The sequence below is a fragment of the Crinia signifera genome, chromosome 4 (assembly GCF_055691185.1).
Source record: "Crinia signifera chromosome 4, ASM5569118v1, whole genome shotgun sequence".
NCBI classification, from domain to species: Eukaryota; Metazoa; Chordata; class Amphibia; order Anura; family Myobatrachidae; genus Crinia; species Crinia signifera.
This window is the reverse complement of record NC_139220.1, coordinates 269,194,962-269,216,330: the sequence shown is the minus strand read 5'-3', so window position 1 is coordinate 269,216,330 and position 21,369 is coordinate 269,194,962. Positions and strand designations below refer to the sequence as shown.

General features: G+C 46.7%; 1 protein-coding gene across 1 annotated transcript; it reads right to left on the bottom strand.

The window, feature by feature from the left end:
* Positions 1–1,392: 1,392 nt before the first annotated feature.
* On the bottom strand, positions 1,393–20,937 carry LOC146075367 (low molecular weight neuronal intermediate filament-like). The gene is made up of 4 exons (XM_083184527.1): positions 20,129–20,937; positions 6,035–6,355; positions 3,523–3,647; positions 1,393–1,831 (listed from the first exon to the last, which is right to left on the bottom strand). Exons 1-4 carry the CDS (start codon positions 20,828–20,830, stop codon positions 1,606–1,608), a joined length of 1,374 nt encoding a protein of 457 aa, XP_083040653.1. The 5' UTR covers positions 20,831–20,937; the 3' UTR covers positions 1,393–1,605.
* Between the last annotated feature and the right edge of the window lie 432 nt (positions 20,938–21,369).

The following is a 21,369-nucleotide window of genomic DNA, read 5'->3' as shown; positions in this document are numbered from 1 at the left end:
AACCAGGTGTTGATTATTAGATAGACAGTGTCTAGATAGACATGCAATAGGTCAACAGGGTCAGAAGGTCGAAAAGGTCAAAAGGTTTACATGGGAAAGGTCAACAGGGTCAAAAAATAGACATGGGAAATGTCTACAGGGTTCGAGCTGGGTTCGTGCTCAAGGCTGGGTGCCTTGCTGCTCTCGGCACACTATTATATTCTCCCTCTATGCTGACATACTGTAGATGGTGAAGTAAGAACAATGTAAGAACGTCTTCCGTTTTCATGTTGACCCTGTCAACCTATTGCACATTGACCTTTTTCATGTCAACCTTTTAACCCTGCCGACCTATTGCTTGTTGACCTGGGAAAGCCGCTCATCTGCTGATATTACTAGCAGATGAGCGGCTTTGAGGACGGCTTTGCATAGTGCTGCGTTATGCAAAGCCGTCCACCCCCACTGACCGCACCGGGCAGGGGTAAAGCCGCTCAGTGTGTATGCCTGAGCGGCTTTCCCCCCAGCGATGATAGCGATCATCGCTGTCCATACACGCTGGGCAACATCGCCCAGTGTGTAAGGACCTTTAGTCATTACTAAATAAATATTAAAATACTTTCTTACATTTGATATCTCATGGTCTGCATTTGTTTGGGGGGGAACCTTGTGTCTCTGCCAAAGTGCAAGGCCTTGAGTTGTCTATGAAGGTATAAGTGAGAAGATGGCTTTACTACGGAGGTACAATAACCCCAGCTTACACCTGTAACACACCATCTTACCTTTTTCAAAGTATCAAAAATTCCCAGCATAGACCCTGTTAAGTAGGTAATTGTCCAACCTGACTTCCAGATCTTCTTCGATCTTACAACACTATATGCTCTCCTGGATATCTCCTTATATCTCCTTTTCCCTACCTCCGTGATGGCTATTGTTGTTGAACTACAAATCCAGTTTTACTAATTGGCCATGCTGAAACTGATACAGGGCATGCTGGGATGTGTAGTTCAACAACAACTGGAGTTTCAAGGTTAGCCATCACTGCCCTACATCATAAATACTCATAAATTCAATTATCATAAAATTATAATACTTTATGCTTTCTCATATGATATGTTAAAGCTTACTTCTACAGAGTTCTACTTCGTGTTGCAGATGTCCCCTAGTCCTGAAATACTGATCTGACAACGTTGCCTACTCCGTGTAACCATTTAAATTTGTACTTTTAAATCAAGGTCATACAATAGACAACAATGGTCTCTGAATCTGATCTATGGCTTCTTCATGATTTTGCCTACCACAGGACATCCCCAAGACACAAGGACATAGGCATGTGAATTGCGGTTGGAAGGACGGTATCTGGATGTAAGTTAAATCTACTCATATAATATACTCAATAGATCAAAACTTTTTTTTTGGTATGTTTATTATACCTGGTGGTTGTATGTAACTTGTCCGTACAGTAGCTTATGGTCACGGTTCCAATAATTATGGATGAATATCTTCATGGCTTCTTTTAACCTCTACGGGTCAATGCTAGACTACTTGCAATATGTTTACAAATAAAAAAATCATGAACAACAAGTATTAGTATGGCAGATGTGTGAATTTCATAGTATTATGGCTAGGTCAGTTCTTAGAGGAGATCTTTTCTGAGCTGGCGTCTCCTGACTTCGGTGCTTTGGGCTTGCCTCCATCAGTTGCTTCCTTTTTCTCCTCTTTCCTTGTGGTGATTGTACTAGAGGTGTAACTTTTGCTTCCAGAGTATGAACCAGAGGAATACGGGTAGCCAATGCCAAACATGCTGCCTCCTCCCACAGTAGTCAACCGTGTCTCTTCTCCCTCGAGGAGTTTCCTGTGGGCAAATGTAGACAACTATGTTTAAAGGACTGAAATCATGACAGTTGTGTATAATTCATAATTAAACATAGCAGTACAAGGGGCATAGTCGTTATATATATATATATAAAGATACAGGGAGGATTGGGCAGCACAGACGTGTAATGGTTAGCATTACTGTCTCACAGCACTGAGGTCATTGGTTCGATTCCCACCATAACTGTGCAGAGTTTGTATATTCTCCCCGTACTTGCGTGGGTTTCCTCTGGGTACTCAGGTTTCCAAAAATATACTGGTAGGTTAATTGCCTTCCAACAAAAATTAACCCTTGTGCGTGCATGTACATGTGGTAGGGAATATAGATTGTAAGCTCCACTGGGGCAGGGACTGATGTGAATGTTCAAATATTCTCTGTTACGCGCTGCGGAATATGTGTGCGCTATATAAGAAACTGTTGCATTCAGAATGCAGATATATTGGTTAGAGTTCGAGTAAATGTAGTTAAGCTTCTTAAGAGTGGAGAAATTGCTCCTAGCAACCAATCAGCTTCTACCTATCATTTATCAGTGATACGGTCACTAGGTAGACATGGGCTAGGTCGACAGTCACAAGGTCAACATGGGGTTTTTCACTTCTTTTGAGCCGTTATGTGCCGCCAGGCGGTATTTCATGCCCTACCATCCACTAGGGCGTGGAGGGAGAATATAACAGTGTACTGAGTGTAGCGATGCACCATACCCAAAGCATTGCAAGCGCAGCCAACCATGCAAGGGGACGCAGTGCACTTTTTTTGTGTGTCCATGTCGACTGTGTCGACATTTGGGTGAAAAGCCTCAGGTCAGCCTTTTGACTGTCAACCTTCTCCATGTCAACCTAATGCTTGTGTCAACCTATTGTCCCTTTCCAACTAACCAATTTCGACCTTTATGCATGTCGACCAAATGCTTGTAGACCTAATATATGTCTATCCTATGTTCCATACCCCAATTATCAGCTACATTCTATACAATGATAGGTAAAAGCTGCGCCTGTTCCAACCTACAAATGCAGAAGGTACGTCAAGCATATCTATGCTTATGGCCACATGCATGGCCCACGGTTCTGCCATCATGCCCTCAATAAACTATAGCCCAACTGTGTAGATGTGACTGTCTCTGCATCTCCTATGGTTGTGGGCCCACTGTCCCATGACATTCACTGTCAGAAAACACTCAAGTTATGTTCGGCATCTAGGTATACATTCAGGAGCATCTTTAGAGAGGAGGAGGCCCATGTGCGGCCCTCTCGGATAGGCCCCCTCCTCTCTGCCAGGAGCAATAGGGTCTGAGCTCTCTATGTCTCAGATGCTACTGCACATGTGTGAACCTGCGCTGTGCTGTGAAGTCTGAGCACTAGACGGCTCAGACTCCATTGCACATGTGCAGATCACTGCAAACATGCCGCCGCTCCATTTTTCCAGAGTTTTCTGCAGCGCTCCTGCTGCTGCCACAGGACTCCGGAGGGCACGTTTTTTCCAAAATTGGCACAGTGTTCACGGTGTGGGCCCCCTGGCACTCAGGGGCCCGTGTGCACTGCGCACACTGCACCCATTATAGATACGCCACTGTATACATTCTACAATGCACCAGGCCCAATAGCTAAAATGGTCCAATCAGTTTATAATGTAATGTTATAAGGCATCATTTCCTTGCCAGACAGCCGCATTACCTGTATGCTGCTATCTCTATATCCAGTGCCATCTTGACATTGAGAAGGTCCTGGTATTCTCTCAGGTGACGAGCCATCTCTCCCTTAGTGGTTCTCAGAGCATTGTCCAACTGGTTGATTGTTTCCTGAAGAAGAAAACATCATCACAATGTGCAATAAAGAGAAGGCACTAACAAGACGAAGGCAGGTAAGAAATGTAACAAAGGACGAGGAAGGCGAGTCAGATGTAAAGAGCATTGGTACAATCTCATCTAGAGTACTGAGTTCAGTTCTGGAGGCCATATCTCCAGAAGGATATAAAAACATTAGAGACTGTACAAAGAAGGGCAACTAAAATGGTGCATGGCCTACATCACAAAACGTACCAGGAAAGACTAAAAGATCTTAACATGTATAGTTTAGAGCAGAGAAGGGAAAGGGGGGACATGATAGAAAGTTTAAAATATATCAAGGGTTTTAACAAAGTACAGAAGGATTATAACACGAGGACATGCACTCACACGGAGGGAGGTAGGTAAATCTAAGTGAAAATGTCTTCACAGAAAGGATAATGGATAAGTGTACTAGCCTCCCAGCAGAGGTGGTAAAGGCTAATGGCGGGATGTACTAATGGGAAAATGCGGTAAAACCCCTGTTTTACCGCATTTTCCTATGTATTAAAACCACGTCACCCCATTGTAGGGTATCGCCACCTTTGGGTGGCGATACCCTATAGAAGCCTATGGGCTTCTTTTCGACGCCTCCGCCGCAAACCCGCCGACTTCCCCTCTCCCCCTCCCTTGTAAGCCCTTCCTCCCCCTAGTGACGCAGCCGGACCTCCTTCCGGCTACAGGGGGGGAGGAGGAGGCGCTGGGGACAGCCTGCTTAGCTGTCCCCGGCGTGAGGGATGCAGGAGGGGGCAGGGAGGTGACGGAGGCCATCCGCACACCACATTCCAGGTATCGCGGGGGGCCTCCATCACAGTAACGCAATGCCAGCTGCATATGTTAGTACATTTGCGCTGGCATCGCGGCGGACAGGCGGCGATGTATATTAATACATCCCGCCCTAAGACAGTAGAGCAATAGAAACATACCTGGATAGACATATGAATATCCTTACAAAAAACTAAGGATTAAAAAGGGATGAGATTATACCAAAAGGATAATAAATGGGCCGACTAGGCGGGCCAAGTGGTTCTGATCTGACATCAAATTATATGTTTCTATGTAAAGAGGAGCATGCAGGCCCATCGTTCAAACATGCTAATCCTATAATCCTATTGTAGGATCTGGTACATTACTGGAAACCTAAACATCAGTGCAACAATGTTGCATCTCTATTTTGTCTGGTCAGCCCTTATTGGTGCTTAGACGCTGGTACATATATTAGTTGTATTGCAACCATATTGCAGGAGGAAAATTAATAACATGTCTGCAAATCAGTATCTAATAATCATGTATCCAGATAGTTAATAAAGTGTCATTCTGGGGTGTATTCAATGGTTTCTGCGAGTTGTGGTAGCTCGCATGGTCAGTATTCAACTGACCCCCTGCACAAGCCGTTTCCCCCCCTCGCTAGGGTTCTGGAGTGAGGGTGAAATTGCGCGTGTTGCCGCTAAACAAAAGTCAGTTAGACTGACTTTTAGTACCAACGGTTTGAGAAATCAATTGATGGTCTGTGACCATCGAATGATTTCTCCTGCAAGCGGCCACATATGAGATGTGTTAGTGAACACATGCCCTCGCAGGGAAGGGATTTGGGCACCGGTGTGGGGGGTGCCTTTTGGCAGGGCGGCGTTAAAGAAAGTGAATGTATTCTGCCTAGCGAGTCAAGCTGAATCAGACCCTTAATGCACTGGTAAAAGGCATCATTGTTACAGATTTTGCAGTTGTTAGATGATGTCTCTTCAGCATCAGAATCAGAATAAGCTTTAATGTTCAGGTATATTACTGGCGTATACTAGGAATTTCTTTTTGGTTTCGGTTTGCGACCGACAACCCCCCCCACCTCCCCGGTACCTTACCCATCCGTCAGCCGCCAATCTTGTCTGCGGTCCAGTCCCTGCTCTCCTGGCTCCTGCTGCAAATGAAAAGTGACACTCACAAAATGGCTGCTCCCATACAGCTGACCATATTTAAGGATACTAGAGGAGGCCACCGTCTCCTCTAGCATCCTCAAAAACTATCTGCTGTATGGGGGCAGCCATTTTGTGTGTCACTTTTCATCAGCAGAACTCAAAGCCAGGACAGCCGGGATGGGACCACAGACAGCAGCGGGTAACAGTAGCCCTGCAGGCACCCTGGCGCCCACACTTTCTAAGCGCCTCCCCGCCACTGCGGGGTCTGCAGGGCTATTGTTACGCCACTGGCCAGGATGCAGTTGGTCCTTGACTATCTTCGTTGCATGAGTTGTTTTTCCCTAACCCAGGATGCCCTGGAATACCCAGAAGATTATAGCTAAGTTATGGAGATAGACAAACGCTCTCCGCTCCTGAGATAACCATCGGCCATTACAGCTATGCCGTAGTTACCTGCAACTGAGAAATCTCTTCATTGTTCCTGTCCTCGGCCTCCTGAAGCTGCCTCTCAAGTGACTCGTTCGCACCACGCAGAGCATCGATCTCCAGGGTTCGAGACTGGAGCTGTCTCCGGTACTCTGTGAGCTCTTCCTTGGCTTGGCGAATGTTATCATTGTTCCGGGCTGCCTCCTGGGAAACGTTGGCAATCTTGGTCTGGTACCATTCTTCAGCTGACTGCTGGTTGCGAGTAGACAGGACCTCATACTGCATACGGATTTCCTTCAGGGCCGCTGTCAGGTCAGGCTTACTGACTACATCCATCTCCACAGTGATCTGCAAATGAACAGTATTGGGTTTTATTATGATTTACATATAGCTCATGTGTAGCACGTTTCATGAATGTTAATACCAATGGAGTGGGGAAACATAGGGGGTCATTCAAACCTGTTCGTGAGCAGGTAAACGCTGCCCACCCGAATCCTCTCACTAACACGTGGGCAGATGCGTTCGCGTGCACATCCGCATGCGGCCGAACGGTGAGAAATCATTCGATAAACGCTCATCATCTAAAGATTTTTCACCTGTTCCTTGTTAAAAGTCAGTTTTTCCTGCAGATGGCCAAATTCGGGGCGTGTGCTGACGTCATGTGATGTCAGCTGCCCCTCCCCCCAAGCAGGCATTGACATGCTTGCTTCCGCAGGAGTACGCCCAGCTTTTCTATGGGCGAGCCCACCATTCTTGTGGGCACAACCATGAAACATTGGGTGGCCCCCTGCGTCCAGCCCTTGCCCGCCCCTCCTGGAGTAAACAAATTTTTCCCGCTATGAATCAACCAAGTAGTATGCAGACTCACCTCAGGGGGAGGTGTATCAAACATTGGAGAGAGATAAAGTGGCAACCGATAAACTTCTGTCATTTTACAGACCGTGAGATCCATTTATCATTCATCATAAATTCAATGAGCCCAAGATCGCATTGCAATATGAGATCACTACGGCTGGATTTATTACATAAGAATCCGTGGGAACAGGGGCTCCAAAAGAAACCCATCCCTCCGATCTGCCGAGCGTGATGCCAGGGCTCCTGCGCATGCAGAGTCCTGCTGACCGCACATGCACAGCATCCACTTCCAGGGAAGGTTTTGGGGGAAACCTCTGACTGGTAGGAATGAGGTGAGCAGGACATAGGCTACAATAGGGTAGATGTGGCAGCATTTCATCCCCTATAGAAACCTAGGGGAGATGCAGCTGCCGGCAGGATTGCAGGGATCTCAGTAGGTATCAGGGATATCTGTTGCAGTCCCTCCTAAATACATTCAGACGATCATCTATATATCTATATTATGGGCAGTACGGATGGAGTAATGGTTAGCATTACTGCCTCACAGCACTGAGGTCATGGGTTCAATTCTCACCATGGCCCTAACTGTGCGGAGTTTGTATATTCTCCCTTACCACAATCCAAAAATATACAGGTAGGTTAATTGGCGTCCAACAAAATTAACCCTAGAATGTCTGTGTGTGCGTATACATGTGGCAGGGAATATAGATTGTAAGATCCACTGGGGCAGAGACTGATGTGAATGTTTGTGTTTCCCGTACAGGACGACCACCTTCTGCCACTATGTTATGACTCTTGCTTCCACCCACAGAGGGAAAATAATAACTTTTCACACAGTAAAGCAGCCTGACCCTAAGTTCCCCCCACTAGTGCCTAAACGGGTGCCGGATGAGGCTCCGACAGTGGGGATCCCGCCAGTCAGTATCCCGACTGCTGGTGCTCCGACAGGGGGGATACCGACACACAGGGGCTAGTCTCCCTCGTGGGGGTCCACGACCACTATAGAAGGAGAATAGAACCTGTGGCGAGCGTATGTGCAGGTGCAACGGCATAGTTGATCTTGGTATCTACTGAACCATACCCCTCGCAGACCGCTAAATCAACCCAGATTATTGTTGTGTGTTAACCCAAACCACCTCCTGCCTGCATACCACCTCCTGCCTGCATACCACCACCTGCCTGCATACCACCTCCTGCCTGCATACCACCTCCTGCCTGCTTACCACCTCCTGCCTGCTTACCACCCCCTGCCTGCATACCACCCCCTGCCTGCATAACACCTCCTGCCTGCATAACACCTCCTGCCTGCATACCACCCCCTGCCTGCATACCACCCCCTGCCTGCATCTGCCTGCATACCACCCCCTGCCTGCATACCACTTCCTGCATACCACCTCCTGCCTGCATACCACCCCCTGCCTGCATACCACCCCCTGCCTGCATAGCACCCCCTGCCTGCATTCCACCTCCTGCCTGCATACCACCCCCTGCCTGCATTCCCCCTCTTGCCTGCATTCCACCTCTTATTATTCAATATGAGACAGGCAGAGGAGAGTACACAATGTTGTGGAAATAATAAACACACTAACTGGCCCTTTTATAAACCAGTTATAAAACTCATTGTGAATTATAAAACTTATAAAAGCGTATAATAAATGGTACTCTAATCAATCAGCCCCCAATTCTCATTTTTTAAACACATGACAGTAAGAATTTGATTGGCTAGAGCAATGCGTTTTATCACTTATTGATAAGTGAGCCCCTGAATATCTCTCTGGCAGTGGAGTTGTTAATCCAGTGAGAGTTTTGGGTAAATCCCAGAGATGGAACCCAAGGTATTGTGGGTAAGATAAATGCATTTTATGAACATCTGGACACAGAAGACTGAGGGAATAAAGGCCCTTATTCTGGTTGAAGCGGTAACGGCCGCATGCGGCCGTTCCGCCGATGTTTTCGGTCTGCGCATGTGCAGAGGCCACTCTGCGCATGTGCAGCCGAAATCGCCGTACGCGTATTTTGTCCGCCGCAAAGGGGGTGGATAGGGGCGTGAGGGGCTACGAAGCCTCATTTGCATATGCATACGCCCCGCGTTTCATGGGCGTTCCCATGCAAACGCGGGGCGTACGCATGCTAATGAGGCTATGACGCGTGGGTACAGGGCGGGCATCTGACATCGCCGGATGTCAGCTGCCCGCCCCCATACAAGATTTCACACGGACAAGTGTCCGTGTGGTCTTGTGTTGCGGGACCTGGTGGAGCGTGCGGCCCTGCATTCGATGTTCGGCGACCATCGAATGCAGGGGCTGCTCCCACCATGGAGGAGGCGTATCCCCGTCCACAATCATGCGGATCGCCACATGGCCGCGTAAGGACGGCCGTGGCGATCCGTATGGAAGGCAGGGATTCGTCTGGTGCGGTCGGAGCCGCATATGCGGCTCCGGCCGCACCGATCAGAATAAGGGCCAAAGTCTTATTACCATTTGTCTCCCGAGGGAGAACATGTAGACAAATTAATCCCTCTAAGATGTTCATGTGCAGAGGACAAAGGATTTATTTATATTATAGATAATTTAAGTACAATTTAAATTGAACTGTAAATGGGTTTGTAGACTTTCGCCATTACCTGTTATAAATGTGTATACATAAAGCCATCTGTGAATGTCTAGTACGAAACCATATTGTTGAAGGGGGAGAAAGAATATCAAGGTAATTTTAAATGAAAAGCGTAGCATAAACATCTAGGTCAAGGGTCAGTTCTCCTTTAAGAGCATGGAGGGTTAATCTATTGCTGCGGTTAGGTTGGTTGTCATATAGGGTTTATGGAGCAATCATAGAGGCTTTAGGTAAATGAGGGAGTTTATTTGGTGTTTGAGTTAGGGGGAGGCCTCTCAGGGTTGAGGTTTTGTTTGTATCGGCATGTGAGGGAAAGAAGTCTCCTTTTTTGTTATAGTGAGTTGGCTTTACCCAACTGGGCAACTTTGTGGATCCCAGCTTGCTATATCGGTTGCAGTACTGGGATCGCAGTTACATGCAGGAGTAGTCTCTTCTACTAAACTGTCTCCTGAATGTCCCTCCTATTTGCATACGGCCTTGAACTTCCATCCAGCTCTGAATAAGGTCACAGAGCAGTGCTCTCCCCACCAATGCCTGGTCAATGTCAGGCTGGTATCACCCTACTAGGATCAGCGGCACCACTAGTCCAGGTAGGATTCTTGTGTTTATGAGACAGGACTGCCTCAATTATTTTGGGGTGGGCGGCCTTTGACCACAATAAAATTCTGAGCTTAACATCCCGAGTTGGCTGGCAGTTGGTTCCAGTAGCGGCTCGTACCTTTTGGCAGGAGGGAGGCAATGCATCCCACCCCCCCCCCCCCCCCCCGCCGCTGTCGCTCCTCCTGGTCCCCGCCAAGACACGTTCCCAGCGCCTGTACTATGATGATAGGTTCCTGGGACTGCTGCATGCGCAGTACAAACCTCTGTACTGCGCATGCGGCCAGCTTCTATGGGCTGCTTCGGCAACAGCCTGTAGAAAAGGAATTCTGTTCCCGGAGCCTGTATAACACAGATGACAGGCACCGGAACCAGTGCATGTGCAGTACCGATTTAGGTGCTGTGTATGCGCAATTCCCAGGTTTTAGGGGCTTATGTTCAGGTCAGACTTCCAATAGGAAGTCACTGCTAGTCACAGTGAAGCCAGTGCAGTCTCACTGACTGCATCTGGCTTCACTACAGTGGCGAATTTTACCTGGGGCAGGCTGCAGTCCTGCAGCCTGTAGGTAAAAACCACCACTGGTTGGTTCCCATTCGAGTTGGATTCTTAAGGATGAGCTGGTAGTTGGCCCTTTCCAGTGGTTCCAAGAGAGTGGGGGAGCGGGAACTAATTGCCTGGGCCCAGGTCTGATGGGGTTGCTCCGTGGGGCCCCCATTACCTGACAGCAGGGGCTGCAGCAACTCTTCTCAATCCAGCACATGCTGCTGTGTGCTTGGCAATAGTGTGGCCAGGAAGGAGTTTATAGTGCTATTTATTCTGTATTTTACACAATTAGGCCACACCCACTGAAATGTACCCAGGCCCAGCCAGGCCCATACATCACAGCCCCGTTTCCTTGATCCAACGTCCCCGCCGTTCCATCGACCAGATCTGCCGATGTTTGACATTCGATGATCGTGATCTGTTCGGTTATGGGGGAAATTAAACATGTTAAAAAAAAACAGGTTGCTTATCTGTCAGGATTGGGGAATAAAGGTTTTTAAACATGTTTAATATTCCCAATATTCTGACCCAGCTGTCAGGAGGTTGGAACATTGCTACGATTTGTCTGTAATGTATGGGTCCATACATTATTGTTTAGTTTATATTTAAGTTATTCTTTATTTGTCACCATATTTTCTGACTAAATAAATAAAAGCTGACCCTTTCCCCTAGCAAATACATGTCTGAGTCTTTCACAAACAAAGATTATTGGCAATGATCTGCGCTCACACGGACCAGCTGCTGGAGATCACACAAGAATAGGGCTACCAAACCCAAAAACACATGTATACAACAAAGGAAGTGGATCCCTTCAGCGCTGTTCACAGGATTCTTTCTGAAATATTTTTTCAATAAGCCATTCCCATCCAAGGTACTCAGGCCACCAGGAAAAGAAAGAGAAATCTCTTGGTTACTATCCGCATATAGTTATACTCCAACTAGATGGTCAAACACCACTGACACTCACACAGACTAGCTAGGAGAGGTTCACTTCAAGGTTTCTTTTTACACGATCACCAAAACATATACTTTTGGAACTGGACTCACCTAGGGCGAATGCCCTATATGTATCCAAAGGTTTCTTTTGTTGAGAAGAAGTGGACTCTGGGACACTTGCAAGCTTTTCCACCAATTTCACTTTCAGAGACTCCAACATACTCCCTCCCTCTTGTTAGAACTCAACTTTATCTGTTGTCTATTTCACGTATTCAACCATGATTTTTGGGGGGACAAAGGGGCTAAAAGTTCGAGATTTGTTTTTCTTTACTTGCGGGCGTGATTAGTGGTGGATTAGTGGTGGAAGCAGTCGCATAGCAGTTTCGGCTTTTTACACTTTGTAGGGTCAGGATCTGTTGTAAAACGCCCGCAAGTAAAGAAAAACAAATCTCGAACTTTTAGCCCCTTTGTCCCCCCAAAAATCATGGTTGAATACGTGAAATAGACAACAGATAAAGTTGAGTTCTAACAAGAGGGAGGGAGTATGTTGGAGTCTCTGAAAGTGAAATTGGTGGAAAAGCTTGCAAGTGTCCCAGAGTCCACTTCTTCTCAACAAAAGAAACCTTTGGATACATATAGGGCATTCGCCCTAGGTGAGTCCAGTTCCAAAAGTATATGTTTTGGTGATCGTGTAAAAAGAAACCTTGAAGTGAACCTCTCCTAGCTAGTCTGGGTGAGTGTCAGTGGTGTTTGACCATCTAGTTGGAGTATAACTATATGCGGATAGTAACCAAGAGATTTCTCTTTCTTTTCCTGGTGGCCTGAGTACCTTGGATGGGAATGGCTTATTGAAAAAATATTTCAGAAAGAATCCTGTGAACAGCGCTGAAGGGATCCACTTCCTTTGTTGTATACATGTCTGAGTCTTTATTTTATATGATTTTAATTACTTATGTGCAGAAATGGGTGCTAACATCAGCTGACAGAGGGGGGGATTTTACTAAAGATGTGTATTCTACTTCACATGTGATGTTGCTATGGGCAACCAATCACAATCTACTCATTTATTTAGCACCCTCTAGAACAGGGCTGGGCAACACCGGCCCTCCAGATGTTAGTGAACTACACATCCCAGGATGCTTTGCATTAGTTTTGCTATGTGGCCATGCTCAAACTCAAAAAGAAAAAATTCTTAGGGTATCTTCAGTAATATCCAAAACTTCCGGACTATAAATGCTGCCGTTATCATAGACTTGTTGGATGCTAGGATCAGGGCCGGATTTGTGCCTAGGCTCGTGAGGCACCGGCCTCAGGGCGTCACCAATTAAGGGTGGCAGGCAGGCTGACATTCTGTTAAATAGCAGCATGGCAGAGCGTGTGGGCAGCAGCGAGTGACGAGCGCCGCCGCAGACATGAATTATCCCGCCCGTCACCTGCCACTGCCCACCCGCTCTGCCATGCACATTACATCACCGCTTAGTGGCTGGGTCCGACGGTCCCCCTGCGCGTCCGAAAATGGCTCAGGCTTACTGCTGCCGGCTCCCGCCCATTGGCTACTCTACAGACACACAGTCTATTGGCTGCTGTGTATCCAGCAGCTGAGCTGAGCGGCGCGCAGATCCTCCCTGCGCTCAGTCAGTCACAGTGTGTGAGCCGGAGAGAGACTGACAGAGACATTGTGCTAATCACTGTACTAATAAGTGCCTCCATCCCTCCGGGTCCTCCGTGCAGTGAGCAGTTCAGAGTGCTTAAACAAATATTAAGGTGGGCTACAGTTACATTTTAATGAAATAAATAAATAACAATGTATATACATATATGAATACATTAAAATGGGGATGCGGTCATTTGGTCTACTGCATTATGGTCGACAGTCATTAGGTCGAATCCATTAGGTCGACATGCTAAAAGGTCGACATGACTCTAGGTCGACATGGGAAAAGGTCGACATGATTCTAGTTCGAAAGGTCATTAGTTCGACAGGTCATTAGTTCGACAAGGTCATTAGTTCGACATTGTCTATGTCGACATTCACAAGGTCGACATGGAGTTTTTCACTGTTTTTTGAGCCAACATGTGCCGACAGGCGGTATTTCATGCCCTACCATCCACTAGGGCGTGGTGGGAGAATAAAATAGTGTGCCGAGCGTAGCGAGGCACCGTGCCCGACGCATTGCGAGCGCAGCGAGCGATGCGAGGGGATGCAGTGCACTTTAAACTGTGTCCATGTCGACTGTGTTGACATTCAGGTAAAAAAACAGTGAAAAACCCCATGTCGACCTTGTGAATGTCGACATAGACAATGTCGAACTAATGACCTTGTCGAACTAATGACCTGTCGAACTAATGACCGTTCGACCTACAATCATGTCGACCTTTTCCCATGTCGACCTACAGTCATGTCGACCTTTTAGCATGTCGACCTAATGGATTCGACCTAATGACTTTCGACCATAATGCAATAGACCAAATGATCCCAACCCATTAAAATGGGGGGGGGACAAAAATGTTGTGCCTAGGGGCGGCCTGACCCCTAAATTCGCCCCTGCCTGGGATGTGTAGTTCATCAACATCTGGAGGGCCGGTGTTGCCCAGCCCTGCTCTAGAAGATAGTAGACAAGATATGATTGGTTGCCCATATCAACTTCACATGTAAAGTAGAATACACATCTTAGTAAATTTCCCCCAGAGAGTTTAGAGCAGTCATGTCCAAACTATGGCCCTCCAGCTGTTGTGAAACTACAAGTCCCATCATGCCTTGCCACAGTTTTGCCATTAGGGAATGCTAAAACTATGGCAAGGCATGCTGGGATGTGTGGTTTCACAACAGCTGGTGGGCCATAGTTTGGACATGCCTGGTTTTGAGGATGCTTAACCATGTGTCATCTAGCCCAAGGAACGTGTAGCCCAACCTTCATAGGAACAAGTCTACAACGCCGCATGAGTGTTTTGTTTTAAAAAGTTGTTATATAGAAGAGATGACAAGGACAACTCATATCTGAGCGGACATCAATACAGGGATGCATGAAGATATGAACATCTGTCTCCTTCCTAGCTCTATAGTGATCATCTTAGTGGAGTATTAATAGAAGATGCGGTACAGTACAGGCTATATCGGGCAGACATTTACAACTATCTGGGATTGGCAGATGGCTAATCCTGATTGCAATAGTCCAGTTTGCATGAGGGCAAAATGGTTTATTTCCCATATATATTTATTTGGTTCCAGTTGTTCGGTCAACAGTGTCTAGGTAGACAGGCCGCCCACTATTGGTTGACATGCTCTAGATTGACAGTGACAAAATATTGACATTCATGTCAACCTTTTCCTGTGTTGACCATTCTTATGTTAACCTACTGCTCGTGTCTACCTTTTGCTTTCAAATTATAGTTATTGTGTACAGATTAAGGGGTAAATTCACTAAAGGTTCTAAAAATGCCCATAGCAACCAATCAGATTCTTTCTCTATTGCATCCAAGAAATTGACAGAATGTTTTGGGTTGGGTTGGGTGACAAACATCACCTCTTTTAATTTTTAGAGCCTTTAGTTAATTTTTATGGTGCTGTCCCAAATATTATTAGTGGAGTTTAATATGAGCCTATGACTTCACCTTTCCATGCCTCCCTTTCTCTCTCTCTGTCTCTCTCTCTCTCTCTCCCCCCTCTCTCTCTCCCCCCCCCTCTCTCTCTCCCTCGCCCCCTCTCTCTCCCTCCCCCCCTCTCTCTCCCTCCCCCCTCTCTCTCTCCCTCCCCCCCTCTCTCTCTCTCCCTCCCCCCCTCTCTCTCTCTCCCTCCCCCCCTCTCTCTCTCTCCCTCCCCCCTCTCTCTCTCTCCCTCCCCCCTCTCTCTCTCTCTCCCCCCCCCCTCTCTCTCGCTCTCTCTCTCCCTCCCCCCCTCTCTCTCTCTCTCTTTCGCGCTCGCTTTGTTATGTCCACTCATCTGTGAAGGAGAAATTGATTCTTGCTTTGTCCTGACAATAAAGACATTGCTGCGATACCTCCTGCCTGCATGGATCATATTTTTGAGGTCACCTATTTTCTCACGTAAGACAAAAATCCATTGTCATCTGTCACTTCTTCCCTACACCATTACAGACAATGCTATTGGTTACTTTACAGCATTTATGAATGCCTGCAGTGACAAAGGTAGTGGTATTACATTACTCTGTAGTACCTAATTCACCTACCTTTTCTGGTTATGTATGACTGACTATATACCATGATAGCTATCTCTTTCAAAAGTATTCCTGGTACTTGTTTCCTAGCACGGCCACAACGATTTCTATCGTGGTGGTCGTGTTTGGAAAAATCGCGTCGGTCGTGTTGGGTGCATACCAAAACGCACACGACGCGACCGACGCGATGTACCCGATTTCTCCATAGGCTTCAATGTTAAAATAATTTAACATTGAAGCCTATGGAGAAATCGGGTCCATCGTGTCCATAGGCTTCAATGTTAAATTATTTTGGGATGCAGTTAAAATCCCGGTGGTCGGGATCCCGGCGTTCAGAATCCCGACGCCGGAATCCCGACCGCCGAAATGCCGACACATTCTCACTCCTGGGGTGTCCACGACACCCCTGGAGGGAGAATAAATTAGTGTGCCGAGCGATCCACGTCCCCCTCTTGTCGGCATTTCGGCTGTCGGGATTCCGGCGTCGGGATTCTGAACGCCAGGATCCCGACCACCGGGATTCAATACTGAATCCATTATTTTAACATTGAAACTGAGTCCATTGAACATAGTAAAAAATGGGTAAAGGGCCAATATGAGCCATTTCTCATTGGGTATGGCCCCGTCAAGTGTGTAAAAAATAATGGCCCCCCATTGTGGCCGCCACCCCCATGATTGACGCGAACCCGAAGCGTGGCGAGCGGCGGCGGTGCGCGTCCTCCGACCTTTTTATTCCCCTACTATCCACGTCGGCGTGGAGTTGAGAATAGATTAGTGTGGCGAGCGCAGCGAGCCACCGAGCCCGAAGCGTGGCGAGGGGACACGGACAGCTGTGAAGCCCGCGAGGGGAAGCGGATACCTGTGAAGGTATCCGCGTCCCCTCGCGGGGCTCACCACGCTTCGGGCTCGGTGGCTCGCCACACTAATCTATTCTCAACTCCACGCCGACGTGGATAGTAGGGGAATGAAAAGGTCGGAGGACGCGCACCGCCGCCGCTCGCCACGCTTCAGGTTCGCGTCAATCGTGGGGGTGGCGTCCACAATGGGGGCCATTATTTTTTACACACATGACGGGGCCATACCCAATGAGAAATGGCCCATATTGGGCCTTTTCCCATTTTTTGCTATGTTCAATGGACTCAGTTTCAATGTTAAAATATTTTAACATTGAAGACTATGGACAAATCGGGTCCATCGCATAGGCTTTAATGTTAAATATTTTAACATTGAAGCCTATGGAGAAATCGGGGGCATCGCGTCGGACGCGCATAGGCTTCAATGTTAAAATATTTTAACATTGAAGCCTATGGGGAAATCGTGGGCATCGCGTCGGTCGCGTCGTGTGCCTTCTTAAGGCACACGACCGACGCGATGTACCACAGTTGGGCTTTTTTCAAAGGAAATCGCGGGCATCGTGTGCCTTAAAGTTAAGGCACACGATGCCCGCGATTGTGGCCGTGCTAGGAAACAAGTACTGTATTCCTTCCTATAATCATTTTGATTTAATTTGATAATTTTGGCACAGTAATGCAAATGAGAAAACAGGCACGCAGTATAGGAACTGAGAAAATATATATATATATATATATATATATATATATATACACACACACTTGCAGGTTGGCCGGGCACAGCTTCCCTTAGTACTTAACTGGTCGGGTGCCTCGTCACAGGGTATGTAGACTTTTGCAGGGATGGACGTAGCACTCCGGACACTTTGGTAATCCAAAATAGAAAATCTTTATTGAGAACAGGCAACGTTTCAATACTTGCGTATTTTCCTGACGAAAATACGCAAGTATTGAAACGTTGCCCGTTCTCAATAAAGATTTTCTATTTTGGATTACCAAAGTGTCGAGTGCTACGTCCATCCCTGCAAAAGTGTGTGTGTGTGTGTGTGTGTATATATAATTAAAACTAAAGATCATGGAAATATAAAGGGGGAAGATTATTTTCCTATGGAAAACTTAACTTCTAATCTCTACTGAAGGACACACAATGGGCCTCTCTATGGGGTAAATTTACTATGATGGGCATTCTATCGCTGTCCATAGCAACCAATCAGATTATACTTCTTATTTATTTGGCACCTTCTAGAAGATAATAGATAGAATCTGATTGGTTGCAATGGGCAACATCCCATCTGCCATAGAACTCCCATCTTAGTGAATGTACCCCTATGTGTGACACTGCAGATCACAGATTTATGTGTTATTAGGTACATAAAACATACACACATATATAACAATTACATTCCTGTTACGTGTACTTGTAATTTATAGTATTTATTACATATATAAGGCCACTTCGGGCTAGGGGGTATCCAAATAGCATCAAAGTTTGGTGGTGCACACTCCTTCTAATTATGGTAACAAAACATTGAATGGGTGCTGTAGGTAACATTTGCAATGTTGGTGGTCATGAGGTTACAGAGAACAACACTGACATTTCCCAGCAGCCTTTGCTGCTAAATGCATATACTCCTTTTTGGGTAATTCAATAAAAAAAATGATGGCCTTGATATGTTGTAGGCACACAGTGTTGCTGGATGAGCAACACTGATAGTTTTTCATCGCACACCATGGGGGAATTCAATTAAGTGACATCCGCGCACAAGTTGCCATAGCGATGGCATTTAAAAACAGCAATGGCCTTGGAACTGGCCCCCCTCCTTGCAGCTTGTGGGACTCAAACAATTTAGCTCACTGTGCTATGAGGAGAAAAATAAATCGATGGGGACAATCCAATTAGCCAAAAAGGGGGTGAGTTGTCATCATTAAAAACACTTAGATTTGGGTGAGGTGTGTTAAAAGTGAAGTTTTACCCGGGTCGGACCCAGGTTGCTGGGCAGTGGAACGCGTAATCCGGGTCCCGTTCACTTCTATGGAGGAGACAGCAGCATTACATTGATGCTGCCTCCTCCCCCACCACTCAGATGATGTCAGTGACCTGGCAATAAGCTGGGTCGCTGAGCACCGCAGTTAGCGCAAATGCCAGGTCGCTCCTGTGTCTTATTCCCGGGTCCAACCTGGAAATTGCGGTCTAAAGCAGTATAACTCACCCAAATCTAACTCTCTATGCACATGTTACATCTGCCCCATCTACAGCGCAGCACAGTTTGGACCATTTGTTAAAAAATGTGCTTTGTTGTCAGGTCTGAATAACCCCCAATGTGCGAGCATCGTGGCAATGCTAGGCGGCAAGTCACCTTTGAGTCACATTAGTCTTTACTGGACTAGACAGATCCAAGCTGACTTATTTACGAATGACCATACATTAGCTACCTAATTGTATATTGATTTATACACAGTATAGGATCACCTCTCTCCAAATTAGGAAATCTACATTACAATTATAAAAATATTGCAAAAGCTAAATAAATCCTCTGGTAAAATATGTATTGGCATTCCATTAAAACAAAGTACATTATTTTGAAGTGTGTCACCATAATATATGTCAGCATGTGTATACATGCACAATTTAAAATAAATGCTTTTTATTGTTTATAATTTTTTCCCTTATTCTCATTACATTTTACATATACCCCAATGTGTTTTATTCTGTCAGGGTATCAGTGTCTAGGAAAGCAGCCTTTGGTTATGTCATCTTCTGTGCTAATGTCTGCAGTTATCTGGGATTCCCTTTGGTACCGTAGGATCCGATATGATATCCCGGCGGTCGGGATCCCGGTGGTCGGAATCCCGACACTGGAATCCCGACCGCCGAAATCCCGACACACACCCACACGAGACATCCCTTGTGCTGCTGTAGCCTGACAATACAATCTCTGCTGTAGTCTGACTGCTGTCCTTCTGTGTCATTCAGCCCGTTACCTAAACACATTTCCTTCAATGTACAGGAGAAACCATGTATTCAGTGGCTCAGCCTGAGCTAGGGAGACACATACACCCTGCTACAGGAATATTATAGTCATATAATATAATATACATGACAGCTAAGTGTAGGACAAGTGCTTTCCACTGGCAGAATCCAGATACATCCTATCCCCTGTGCAATATTTGGAGGGGGGTAACCACGACTGCAAGGACATATTCAGTTTAATATAGAGTAAACTACAGCAAAGCAAGGGAAATACACCGGCTGGGAGGACCTTGGAACTGCACCGGCTGGGAGGACCCTGGAACTGTACTGTTTGGGACCCTGGGACGGTACTGGCTGGAAACCTGGGGCTGCACTGGCTGACAGAGACACATGCTCTTTATTCCTGTCACATTGCAGGAGACGAGCATTGTGCTTCCTCCCAGAGATAGCTGAGCCGCCCCATAGCCTCCCTGCGTGCTCTGATGTGTCTCCATGTAGAAGCTATTGACTATTGCACGGACTGCACTCCCCTCTGCTCCCCCCTCCGCAGCTAGAGCCACCGCCCTGCCTGGGACCCACCTGCGCCTCTGTCACTGCAGCCTGCAGCTCGGTCACCTCCTCCTCATGGACCTTCCTCAGGAACGCCAGCTCATCTAGCAGGGCTTCCACCTTCTTCTCCAGCTGCAGACGGTCCAGGGTGGCTTGGTCCACGTCCTTCCTGAAGTTCTTCATAGCTTCCTCAGCCTCCTCTCTCTTGCCTGCCTCCTGCTCCAGCTTCTCCTGCAGTTGATGGATGCAGTTCTCCAGGTGTTGGCAGTCTAGATGAGCTTGGTCCTTCTCATGGAGTTGTTCCTCCAACCTTGACCTAAGCTCCCTGAGCTCCTGCTCATAGATCTGGCTCAACCTTGAGGGCTCTGACTGTTTCTGCCTGAGCAAGGTCACCTCTGTCTCAAGCAACTTGTTCTGCTGCTCCAGATTGTGGACCTTCTCGATGTAGGTGACAAAACGGTCATTGAGACCCTGCAGTTGTTCCTTCTCATTGGTTCTCACTATCTTCAGCTCGTTGCTTAGGGCTGTGGACTGGGACAAGTCAAGGTGGTGGTCCTGGTGGCTGGTGGGGGACCTGCTGATCTTTCTATAGGAAGACACGCTGGTGTAGGTGTCCCTGGGTCTGTAAGCCTGAGCGCTTCTACTGCTGGTAGTGTAGAGGTGGCTAGATAACCTGGGAGACTCCCCATAGATTTTCTTGTAGGATGATGTGTAGAGATCCCTGGAACTCATGGTTAAGCCTTGGATATGGGGATGCTACTGGTGGTGACTGAGGATATGGTCCTTCTTTCTTCCAGCAAAACACAAGCAAGCAAGCACACTGCAGATTCACCAGCACCACTTTATATACAGGCACATGCTGCACACCCACCCAGGATGGGACCTAGTCACACCCACAGTTTCAGCATGTGATCTATCTATGCAACAACCTATGCAGCCTTTTCAGCAACCAGTTTTCCCATAAGGCAAGAAAGGGTTAATCATTTCTCCTCAATGCTGCCCTGCTGCAGGTGAGGAATACATTTTATAGCAAGACTGTACAAATATTAGTTCTCTATTCATTGATATGTTTCTATATATTAATTATACAGCAGCCAGGTGTATTGTAGCATGAACATACAGTAACATATATAAATAAAGTTTTTTTTTTTTTAAAAGAACATAAATGGTAACAGTCTATAGTAGCAGAATACATTGCTTTAAAACAAGTAATTTGCAAAAAAAAAAAGAGAACGTGACAAGTATGTCTGCAGGGACACACCCTTTTCTGT

Bases quoted from the DNA above. Each gene is read 5' to 3' on its own strand.
- LOC146075367 (XM_083184527.1), bottom strand. From the start codon at position 20,830: ATGAGTTCCAGGGATCTCTACACATCATCCTACAAGAAAATCTATGGG. The intron at 3,648-6,034 runs GTAACTACGGCA...TTTCTTCTTCAG, and splicing joins AAGAGATTTCTCAGTTGCAG to GAAACAATCAACCAGTTGGA. The intron at 1,832-3,522 runs GTAATGCGGCTG...ATTTGCCCACAG, and splicing joins ATAGAGATAGCAGCATACAG to GAAACTCCTCGAGGGAGAAG.